Source organism: Leucoraja erinacea, chromosome 8 (assembly GCF_028641065.1).
Source record: "Leucoraja erinacea ecotype New England chromosome 8, Leri_hhj_1, whole genome shotgun sequence".
NCBI classification, from domain to species: Eukaryota; Metazoa; Chordata; class Chondrichthyes; order Rajiformes; family Rajidae; genus Leucoraja; species Leucoraja erinaceus.
The window spans coordinates 64,811,661-64,824,087 of NC_073384.1; the positions used below are offsets into that span (position 1 = coordinate 64,811,661).

Sequence of the window (12,427 nt, forward strand, 5' to 3'; positions counted from 1 at the left end):
CTGCCTTTTCCCCATATCCCTTGATTCCACTAGCCCCTAGAGCTCTATCTAACTCTCTCTTAAACCCATCCAGTGATTTGGCCACCACTGCCCTTTGTGGCAGGGAATTCCACAAATTCACAACTCTATGGGTGAAAAGGTTTTTTCTCACCTCAGTCTTAAATGGCCTCCCCTTTATTCCTGTCCCAGTACCCCTTGTCCTCACCTTCCACCCTACCAGCCATCACAAACAACAGATAATCATCCGACATATTCACCATTCTGGCAAAGGCTGTGTCCCTCGGCTGGTGTGGCTAGAATAAAAGGTCACAGTTTCAGTTTACAGAACAAGGGATTTTGGAATGAAATGAGGAGAAACTGATTCGCCCTGAGGATAATGAACCTGTGAATATTGCTACTACAGAGCACTATAAAAACCAAGTCACTGAATATTTTTAAGACCCTGATATATTTTAGATGGAAAGGACATCAAAGAGATATGGGGAGAGTGTTCCAAAATGATGCAGTATTGGGAAATAATTACTGGCACAAAGGTATAATTACAATGTGAGTGATCATTTCCATTATAAACTGTTCCATTATAAATTATTTTTAAATGTAATATATAACATTTAGTCAGAGTATGGCAGCTTAATTTATGATTTTAAGAATTTTCTGCATGCCTTGTTCATTATCCTTGACCCTCTATCCTGTGACATCTGAAGTTTGCATTTAAAGTCTTAACTCCCAGTGAGCACCATGGGAGATCACACTTCAAAAAAATGGCATTAAAATGGGAGCTGAATTATGTATGAATGTATAATCCAATTAACTCTCATTCTCACAGACTGCTTCAATGAAGAACTGTATTTATTCTACCCGATGTACAAATTCTCACTGGGCGATAATGATCATAACAAAACTTCGCACAACTGTGTATATCCATCACACTGATGTTTATTAATACAAACCTGGCAAAAATCATTGTTTTATTCAAAGTAGTGCATGCTTATATTGTAACATCATTTCCATCTTCTTTCTCCATTTAATTTGTTTGATTTAAATTAAATAGCTTCATTCTAAAGGAACAGTATTTAGGGGGTTCTTTCCGACCACTCCTTTCTCCAACTTTCAGATTTCACCAACTTTCTAACACTCCACTCCAGCTAATCTCCTTCCTCTGCTGTTGATATTCTATGTCAAGTTTTAATTAGATCGAAGCTTAATTTTTCGAAGAGTTTATTTGTTGACCCTTTCCCGTACCTACCACCTTCATTCTACAAACTGAAACTCCATGATTGTGACATCTTTATTCATCGTGGACCCGATGTTTCATTGCCTGACTTCCAGTTTAAAGTTTAGAGAGATTCATCATGGAAACAGGCCCGAAGGCCCACTGAGTCCGTGCTGACCATCAAGTACACCTTCACACTAGTTCTATATTGTCCCACTTTCACATCTACTCCTAACATAATTTACAGAGGACATTTAACCTACAAACCCTCATGTCTTTGGGATGTGGGATATAACTGAAGTATACAGATGAAACCCATGTGGTCATGAGGAGAAAGTGCAAACTCCACACAGACAGGACCCAAGGTCAGGATCAAAATCAAGTCCCAGGCACTGTGAGGTAGCAGTTCTACCAGCTGGGCCATTATGCCACCTATTAGTCTATTAGATCCCATTTGTTGAGATTTTTTAATTCCTTATCCTTGGTTTTCCCTTTTCTCGCTTCTAACTTCTGGGAGAAGATACAGAAGCTTGAAAGTTCTGACAACCAGATCTAAAAACAGATTCATCCTCACTACTATTTGACTCCTGAACCAATGACCTCTTTCATACCCATTCCCAGAGGTGATGCCATGTACTCTTACGCTCAACTTTACTTCATTCAGTTATTGTACTTTAATATTCCCCTGCATGACTTAGATTTTACACTAGAATTGCATCATTCTTCTGTTTTGCACTCATGGTTGGGGTGGGAGATTGCAATCTTCACATGGTCCGCCCTGTTTCGACGAATGCAATCAACCTGGCATGCCCAATCAAATAAGGTCAAATAGAACAAGTTGTCCTACAACTTTGGGCTGTGCACACCATACGCAAGAAGAAGAAGCACTCATGGTTGTATTTATCATTACTCTGAGTATACTGTTCACTGTGTCAGCTTCATGTCTACAAACAATTTCATTACATTCTAGTGTATATGAGTTTTTCTTTAGTCCAGAACATGGTTGTTTCATTTTCTGATGTGTGAAGAATTTTAAGGTGTCCTTGATATATCGAAAGGGCGAGAAGATGCAAATTGTCATCTTGTCATGGAACTGGCATTTTATCAATACCAACTTACAAGGTATTTTTTTAAATAAAAATATTTTTTATCAAGTTTACCTTAACTTCGCAAAATAACAATGGAAAACTGAGAAGTACTGCTGAATCTCTGCAAAGATTGCCATTTTCATTTGGGCCACCTGAGGACACTGTCGCTGCGCATTCCTGCTTGTTGTAGCCTGAATCAATTTTCTGAGCAGCACAAGTGAACTTTATCCTAGCTACACTACCTAATACAGGCAAATTGTGGGAATAAACATATAGAAACAGTTGAAATTATCCCACCTAGACAATTTTGAAGTTTCGATGTAGCTAACAAAAGAATCCAACGAGATTCTCCACAAGTATTGAATGACAAGTGCTGCTGTTTGGAGAATAATGGGCTAATCAAAAAATTACAGTACAGGCTTTCTCTGGGTAAGAATACCTAACCTATGGACACAAGTGAGCTCCCATAATATTAAATTCAATAGTCAGAAGTACATATGTTTGTTCCTACGAATGGCAGAACGTCTCTCCCTTCTCCTTCCCCTTTTAGTAATTGTTTTATCTTATCAATCTTATGTGGTGGTATGGTTACCATATCCAGTGATTATTGTGCATATTCCAATTTATGGATGTAATTGATGTCTGTACACACGGAACCTGTTCAATGTCCGGGTTGCCCATTGTGCTGGTGTTATCTGACCTTATTCTATGCCCTTCCCTGCATTTTATGGTATTTGTTCCATGTTGTAAGTTTATTTATAAATGATTGATGAGACAGTAATCTAATTGAGATCCTCACATAACACCAAGTGGGATTATGCTGTTCACCAGTCAGTGCTTTTGTAGAGAACTGATGGTTAGCTGCAGTGCTTGGTCAACTTGTTCCAGAAGCGTGCATCTGTGTACTGCAATGTGGAAGTCAAGGGGATCGATCAGATGTCAAGTGGAAGAAGGAACTGCAGATGCTGGTTTAAACAGAAAATAGACACAAAAAGCTGGAGTAACTCAGCAGGACAGGCAGCACCTCCGGAGAGAAGGAATGGGTGACGATTCGGGTCAAGACCCTTATTCAGACAGCACACTGCCTATCCCCCTCCTGAACCTGGGGCCCAAAGCACAAAGTACAAATATCTTGTTTCATCCTGCTCATGGCTCTATCTCAAGGATGACTGCCTTATGTAGCACAACCCCATCCATTAATATCTTAATTGAGAATGTTAGTGCAAGTAAGTTATTATTTATTTGGTTTTAAAGGGCTAAATACTGTATGGTCACGAGGTGACATGGCTCCCTCCCCCCACCCCTACAAACAGTCTGAAAAAGGGCCCCAAATTGAAATGTCGACTGTTCATGTTCTCCAGAGAAGCTGCCTGGCCCTTTGAGTTACTCCAGCACTGTGTCCTTTTGTGTAAACCAGCATTTGCAGTTCCTTGTTTCTACACTTTGACATGGTGCAAGATATTCAGACCTTGCCCCAACATTCTTTATCAGCTTGTACTATTAAATATCTGCTTGTGCTTTAAAATGTCTTTGATAGTCAGAGATGATTCAAAAGAGTTGAAATTGACTTAAATTAAATTAATTTTTTTAAGTTAAAACAGAATTAATTTGTTTGAAAACAATAAATTCTTGTTAATTAGTTCAGAGCAAAAAATTACATAAAAATGAGTTTGGGCGGCACAACAACCCATGTGTGGGTTTACACTGGTCCCTCCAGCTTTTCTTCTTCAGTGTGTGGGTTGCTAGTTTAATTGACCACAGTAAATTGCCCCTCATGTATAATAGAATGAGTGGGAATGAGGGAAGAATAAACATAAGATTAGTGTAGGTGGGGGGTTGATAGTTGGTGCAGACATAGTGTGTTATAGGGCTCCTTCGGTGCCATTAAAGTCTATGTTAAAATAACTTGGATGAACATAGTGTTACAATAAAGGTCAGTGAACCACACCACGTTCAAATACATTCACCTACAACTAGGGCCAATTAACCTACCATTTGCACATGTTTGTGATGTGGAGGGAAACCAGAGCATCCTGAGGAAACCCATGCGGTCACAGGGAGAACCTATCAAATTCTCACCAGACGGCCCTAAATGTTAGCATTGAATGCGGATCGCTGGAGCTGTGAGGTGGCCGCTTCGTTGGCTACACCATATAACCATATAACAATTACAGCATGGAAACAGGCCATCTCGACCCTTCTAGTCCGTGCCGAACACGTATTCTCCCCCAGTCCCATATACCTGCGATACCATTGTGTCAACTACATTTATTTTCATTCATTTTTCATTATTTCATTCTATGTTACGAATTACCAGTAGTTTATTATGTATTTAAACACATAGTTTTAATTTAAAAAATAATTTGTCAATTTCAATTAATTTGAAGCATTTCTGATTATGAAAAGCAATTACAAGCATTGGACAGACATTTGATAGTTAGTACAAGCTGTCATAGGCTTCAGGGCTATTGTTACATCAGCAAAAGCTGCCATAAAGCTGAGACACCAGATACTAAGTGTTCCTTTCAGTCCAACCTTGGACAATATATAACACCATGAATTTAATGATGAGTCTGGATCAGAGCAAGAGGTTTGATCTGGATTTGACAGGATATCCGTCTTGACTTCTGTATTGCAACGCATTTGTGCAGGAGTCTGGAACATATTGATGCATGCAATGTAGTTGGTTGGTGATTCTCAGTGTGACTTGGCTTAATATTTTTTTAATTTATTCATACCACGTAATTGGGTTTTTTGAGTACCTATTTTTAAATCCTTTAGAACTGATTTTACTCATCTGACATTGAACAATAGGTTAGAGGCCTTTGACCACTCTGCTTTACAGGCGGCCGCAGCAGAAAGTTCTTGAAATTGATTGAATTGGGAGGGGGTTGGTGTGGGTGTTGAAGGTAAAATAATTAATGGTAACTGCGTGAATAGCACAGGCCGGTGAGTGCAAGCGACCATCCTGATCGAGCACAATACAATTTCTCATGAGAGAAGTTTGAAATGTTTTAATCCTGAAAATGGATAATCTAAAGCCCCAGTCCCATTTAGGCGATTTTTTCGGTGACTAAGCTGTCACCACATGGTCACGGGGTGACACCTCTATACATCTATGGTCATGAATAGTCTCCTCGCTTAAAGAGTCATAACCAGTCTGGTCGCTGCTGGATTTTGAAATGTTCAAAACTTTTTGGCGACTGTGGTCTTGACGTACTTGTCTTCTCCTGTTGTAGGTGCTGTCGTAGGTTGTCGCCAGGATGAGGCAGGTTGTCGCCAGGTGATGTTGGTTGTCGTCGGGTGCTGACTTCGGTGAATTCCATTGGAGACTACCTACGTCAACTGGCGACAGGTGCCGGCAACTGAATTGTCTTCAGTTGTCGATGACAGGGTCGTTGCTTGTCGTAGCTTGTCGCGGGTGGACGTAGGTTGACTGCGGTTGTTGTAAGTTGTCGCCTGTGTGTCGTTGATTGTCGTAGGTGTGGTCGTAGGTGGACGTCCCAATGGGTCGACGATTGTCGGTAACTTGCCGTAGCTTGACGTCGGCTAAGTGGTAGCTTTTCATAGACATTGTCATACGGGGAGTCCAGTCGCCGCTTTTTCGGCGACCTGCTACAACTGTGACAGGCGCTGAAAAAATCGCCTAAGTGCAACAGGCCCTTAAAGTAACACAAAATCTAGTTCGACATTAGATAGCCTTTATTGTTTCATACCTACAGTAGAAAGTGAATATTTATTGCTTTAGTGTCAAGTAAAAATTTTATGTCTGTGGATTTATCATTCTTTTTCACCAAAGTAGTGGAAAGTGGGACATGCAAGGAATCCAAACAATATTACACCAAAATTATAAAATGCTGGAAAAACACTGAAGATCAAACAGCTAAGTTAACCAAAAAGGCAGTGGTCAACGACCTTGTTGAGTGGTGTGGGCTGACTCACCTGCAGCTCAACACCGACAAGACTAAGGAGTTAATGGTGGAATTTAGGAGAGGAATACACCTGTCCCCCGTCTCCATCAATGGTGTGGATGTGCAGTTAACCAGGGAGTACAAATGCCTTGGAGTGTACCTGAACAGTAAACTGGACTGGTCCAGGAACAATGAGGTCCTGTACAAGAAAGAACAGAGCTAGCTGTGCTCTTTGAGAAGGCTCCGCTCCTTCAACGTCTGCAGTAAGATGCTGCAGATGTTTCACCAATGGTAGCCAGAGCCATCTTCTTCACTGCCGTGTGCTGAGGCAGCAGGGCTAAGGCCGCGGACGCCAATAGAATTAACACACTCATCAGGACCTCTGGCTCCGCCCTGGGGGAAGAGTTGGATTCATGGGAGGTGGTCTTGGAGGGGAGGATGCTCCTCAAACTGCAGAGCATCCTGGACAATACAGCTCACCCCCTCTATGACACACTGGTCAACCTGAGGAGTACGTTCAGCAACAGACCGATTCCACCAAGATGTAGGACAGAACGCCACAGGAGATCCTTCTTCCCTGTGCCTATCAAACTCTACAACTCCTCCCCCTTCTGTCATGGGGTAGACTGAGGCTGAGACTGAACCTCCCCCCCCCCCCCCCAGTCTTTGCACATCCCCAATCCTTTCCACGTTATTTTAATTTCATGTCTCACGTATTTTGTGTTTTTGTGACTGATGGCTGATCAATTTCCCTCCTGGGACTAATAAAGTTCTATTGTAACACCATATATTTGATGTCGGTGATTTAGTAGTACCAATAATTGGAAAATAAGCATCCCCTGTACAGAACTGATCAAAAGACAGAGAGGGAAAGAGCAAAGAGATAGCATTAATTATATTTTCTGATTCCTGTTATAGAGAGAAGATAAAAGCTAGCAAATAGTTTATCCAAAGAAACCTAATGCCTCATAAACTGGTGAATGATGTTTTGATAAAAACCTGAAAGCTATTGAAAAAACAAAATAATGCAGACATTGCACAATCATGGTAAGGAGCTATGAGAAAGCTTCTATATTGAGTAAGGGGGACACCAGAACTGTACAAGGTATATATCCTTTGCAACCAATGGGAAATCCAAAAGAAAACTCATCCTCTCACCTGGATAACCTCATAAAAATGAGCCTTTCCGAATCCAGTTTGGACACATTCACTCTCATACTACACACGCTGTATTCACCAGGAATTGAAGTCCAATCATCAATTCAACAGATGAGAAACTAGGAATGAGAAGGATTATTTGAATTTTGCAAACCTGAAAATTCACCTTCAGTATACCAGCACAACCTTTGACTGAGGATCGGAATAGATCAAGACCTCAAACCTAAGACAACGTGTAGTCTACCAGACAGCAATGATCCCTATCTGATATATTGATCTCAGACTTAGGCAGCATACAGCAGGCACTTTAATACATGGGAAGATTATTAAAGCCGTTTTTATAAAATCTCCAAATCCATCAGAATGATAAATGAACCAAATGTCAGCAATTTTTCTCTAGTCATAAACCCAAATATTCAGCCTATAATTACACTCTGTCAGCTCTGGGGCAGGACATTTATGTATCCAACATCGGATCTCCAAATTAGAGACTGTTCTTAATATTGTCATGGGAAGAACTCGTTGAGGCTAGAGGAAATGATATGAAGATGCCCCCCAAAGTTTCCTAAACAAAAATGCAAGTCTCACTGAGCCATGAAAATCCATTTGGAATGGCACTGGGAACCTCGAGTCAAAGCATCAGGAGTACACAGATACTGAGTGTAAATGGTGGAATGAGCACACTGCCTGACAAACTACCCACCATCCATTCTGTTAGGCACCTCCCACCCCATCTGTGGTGAAGTCTGACAATGCAACATTGGTCACCTCAGAGCCCAAAGAACTAGAGTTGAAATAAATCCTGAGAGATCACCTCAGAAGAAGGTTTGATGACATAGTTTGTGGCCATTGTCATCAGTTTTGACAATATCAATAGAATCACGAGTCAGGAATTATAATTGTACAGCACAGAAACAGGTCCTTTATCCCAAACTTGTCTATGATGCCATGATGCCAATCCTATTTGCCTGCATTTAGTCTGTATACCTTCCCCATCCAGGCAGATGTCCAAATTGCCTTATAAACATTGCAATTGTATCTGCTTCTGCCATTTCCTCTGGCAGATAATTCCATATAACCACCACCTATTGTATGAAAATACTTGCCCCTCGGATATTCTTTAAATTTCCCCCTCTCACTTCAAACCTATGCCCTCTAGAATTATTTTCAAACCTGTATGTGTTGTTGATCTAATGCCACTTGTGAACTGTGAAACTTTGATGTTGTATTGCAAGATTAGCTGATAAAAAAATCTGCAAGTGATAAATGAAGGCATTTTAATTCTAAAAGGAAGGCAATATTCCAATACCAGCTGTAAATAAATGTGAAAAAATTTGCAGATGCCAGACATCTGAAATAAGATCTCTGATTCAGGTAAACAAATTGATGAGAGACTTTGATTTGGTAGATAGTAAGAATATTTTCTCCATGGCGGCGATATCTATGATCATAGTGTGTAGATTTAAAGTGAGGAGTTCTAAAGGGATCAGAGGATCTTTTTCACCCAGATGATGGTTGCAACCTTGAACACATTGTCTGAAGACGAAATAGAGGAAGGTAGTCTCACCACATTTAAGAAGTATCCGAATGAGCACCTGCATTCTGGAAAGTGATGAGTATATTTGCAACTGCGCTGACGGTATTCTTTCATGCCAGTATTGTAGGTATGTTACAAAACTTACCTTCGGCAGTGCTGCAGTTCTGTCACTGGCCGTGTGCACGACTTTGGCGCCTTTGGGGGGGTGAGGGGGGGTTAAAATGTGGTTTTCTACCGCCTGTACTGGATATATTTTCTCGGGGAGCTAGTTAACGCTGAAGATTTGTTCCGACTGCCGTTCTGTGAATTTTTTTTTTAAATCGTTGGACCATTTCAGCGCTGGAGTAAACTAAAAAGCTGCTTCTAATGCCGTGAACGCTGACAACGGGGACGGATTTCAGGTACGGGACAGCGAAAAGAAAGCCGTTTATTTTACATATAAACGTGCTTCTTAGGATGACCTTAATCTACATTTTACATTGCGAAATGGTGATTTTGGCCCAATACGAACCGGCAGTATTTTTCCTGCTGATATGGGGTTTAAATTCACCACAACCGCAACATTCCAATCGATCGCATTCCACAAAATCCCACTCGCAAGATTATTTAAATGGCCATTAATGTACAGGAATTAAACACTAAATTCCTTTCATTTGGCCAACAAATTCATGACAATGAAATTTAAAAATCATGTTATATTGTGAATTCTTGTGTGAATGTTATTTGGACACTTAGGCTATTTAAAAATAAGCAAATGGATAGATGTTTAGATCTAGTAATTGAATTTTGTAATTAGCTACAATTGGGTAACTAACTAATTTTATCCTTTAATTTCAGCTCATCCAAGTAAGATTGTTTCATATTTGTTTCAGAATGCTTCAATCTATAATAACTGAAAATGTCTTTCAGTTCCCTTAATTTTTAAGAAAGTTACGGGCTTTTGACTGTCCTCGATCACAGCTCTTGTGTTAAGTCAATGGAAAAGCAATAGGGAACAAGTTGCTAATTTCCGAGTATGAAAATGCACATAACCTTTTTAATACTGAAGATATGAAAGTGAATTAGGTGTCAAATTAAACTTCTTTTTATGCTTTATCTGATGGGATAAATTGCAGACATGATTTTTAAAATCTCAAAATTTTGTAACATTGCTAAATATTGTGTACAATTCTGCATTTTGCCTTGTGGATGGCAGGACTTTGAGAAGTATTTTTTCTGAGATATATAATTTATCACATGGTTGTTTGTGAGACTTCCTAGGTGCAATGTGATGACTGTGTTTCTTTAATTACAAGCGTGATTTTACCTCACAAGTGTTTAATTGGTTTTCACGCGTACTGACACACCCGAAGACTTTAAATAAACAGAAGCCCTGGGATTCAAGGTGAAATCTGCAAAGGAAGCAGGAGAACCTTGGCTTTCGGGAGTAAGTAGGTGACTCACTCACTCACTCACTGCAGGATGGGCAGCCTGCTTTCGTAGTGAGATAAAGGTGGCTGGTCCAGTCTTTCCAACTGCAATTAAAAAAAAAACGGTACATGTCGTTTCTAGAACACTGGCCGCTTCTCTCCTTACTTTGAATCACGCTTGTAATTAAAGAAACACAGTAATCACATTACACCTTTGATTCTCTCCATACCTACCTACTAAGTCTGTCTCCACAGTACGGCGTTGGCAATCTTAATGTGAAGACATATCCAGCGTCTTTTAAATCGAAGGTAGACACAAAATGCTGGAGTAACTTAGCGGGGCAGGCAACATCTCTGGAGAGAAGGGATGGGGACGTTTCGGGTCGAGTCCCTTTATTCTGCTTTTGTTTCTTTTCCTCTCTCTGTGTGACATGATGCGATGCCGAGACTACAAGTACCAGATGGCACCGCGCGCGGGGCATGCGCAGTGCCGTCCCCCGGCTGTGGGGCAGCGCGGGCGCCGGGCTCGCGCCGCGGCTGCTGCTGCTGTTGCGTCTCGCGAGCAACTTGCCAGTTGGTGGCGGCGCGGCTGCGGAGCGCGCGTGGGCACGGCCATGCCCGGCGCCGAGCGGCAGCGGCAGCAGCAGCAGCAATGACCTGCGCCTCAAACCATTAAAACTACTGCTATTATATATATATTTTTTCAAACTGTTATCAGAGATTTTTTTTTTGTGTAGAAAAATGAGTAAAAACGCGGAAGGCTCGCGGGAGGACCTGTCTAAAATTGCGGACGAAGAGCTGATGAAGTGGAGTAAGGAGGAGCTGGTGAGGAGACTTCGGAGATCCGATGCCGAGAAGATGACGGTCATGATCGATCACAGCAACCTGATCAAGGAGGTGAACCGTCGGCTGCAGGTGCACCTGACTGAGATCCGGGGGCTGAAAGACATCAACCAGAAGCTGCAGGAGGACAACCAGGAGCTCAGGGACCTCTGCTGCTTCCTGGACGACGACCGGCAGAAAGGCAAGAAGGTGTCGCGGGAGTGGCAGCGGCTCGGCAGGTACACTGCGGGAGTGATGCGCAAAGAAGTTGCCCTGTACTTGCAGAAAATGAAGGAGCTGGAGTCCAAGCAGGACGAGGTGGTGAGGGAGAACTCGGAGCTGAAGGAGATATGCCTGATGCTGGACGAGGAGAGGGGTGTGGGCAGCCGCTGCTCCATAGACAGTCAGTCCAGCCTCCTGCACCTGAGCGCCACAAGTGGTTCAAGGGACGTGGGCGATGGCAGCAGCACCTCCAGCGCCGGCAGCACCGACAGCCCCGAGCACCACGGCCAGCTGGCAGGCAGCAGCCCCGAGCATCTCCAGAAACACCGGGCGGCCGGCGGAGGCAGTCCCGAGCACCTGCAAAAGCACCGAGGAGGCAGCCCCGAGCACCAGAAGCACAGCCTGAACACCGGCAGCCCAGAGCTCCTGCCCAAGCACATGAGCGGCAGCGCCGAGCACCTCCCCAGGCACATGATCAGCTCCAGTCCCGAGCACCCAAAGCACGTTATCATTGGTACCCCGACTCCGGAGCATCTACAGCAGCACCGGGGCGGCAGCCCTGAGCGCCTAAAGCAACACTACGGAGGAAATTCTGAGCACTTTAAACACCTGGGCAGCAGCAGCAGGGAAGGAACTCTGCGAAGACCATCGGCGGCAGCAGCGGACGAGCTTTCGCCTCATCACAGAAGTGTATACAATGGGATGAATGGTGGGTTGGTAGACCTACTGAAACCACAGGTGTTTTTGCAGAGACTACAAACGCATAGCCACAATATCTGATTCACTCGGGGTTCAGTGCATTTATTTTAGGGCATTGATAAAATGCGTTGTTTGGCCACATGAGCCAGTAACGCGTGTTTAATAACGGCACGGAGCTCACCGATGCATGTTCATTTGCTTGAACATCATACCTATAACATCCATAACTTGTTCATTTAAAAACGACTGGTAAGACTAATTTGCAGTTTTTATTGTAGCACCACAATTAATGCATGAAATAGATGCATTCACATTATATTATATAAGCCCCAACTATAATTATATATATATATATATTTGTATATATA

At 42.4% G+C, this 12,427-nt stretch overlaps 1 protein-coding gene and 1 long non-coding RNA gene across 3 annotated transcripts in view; one reads left to right on the plus strand and one right to left on the minus strand.

The window, feature by feature from the left end:
- Positions 1-2,338: 2,338 nt before the first annotated feature.
- LOC129699789 (uncharacterized) lies at positions 2,339-10,769 on the minus strand. Of its 2 annotated transcripts, none has more exons than XR_008723935.1 (3): positions 10,551-10,769; positions 7,371-7,489; positions 2,339-5,963 (listed from the first exon to the last, which is right to left on the minus strand). It is a non-coding gene; the product is annotated as an uncharacterized LOC129699789 (long non-coding RNA). The 2 variants fall into 2 exon arrangements; XR_008723934.1 differs by having other exon boundaries at positions 2,339-6,017.
- A 118-nt stretch (positions 10,770-10,887) lies between these two features.
- LOC129699790 (coiled-coil domain-containing protein 85A-like) overlaps positions 10,888-12,427 on the plus strand; it is a 393,552-nt gene continuing 392,012 nt past the window's right edge. The window contains exon 1 of the mRNA XM_055639877.1: positions 10,888-12,069. Coding sequence (XP_055495852.1) covers positions 11,058-12,069 — 1,012 coding nt within the window. The 5' untranslated portion in view covers positions 10,888-11,057. The remainder of the gene's footprint in view (positions 12,070-12,427) is intronic.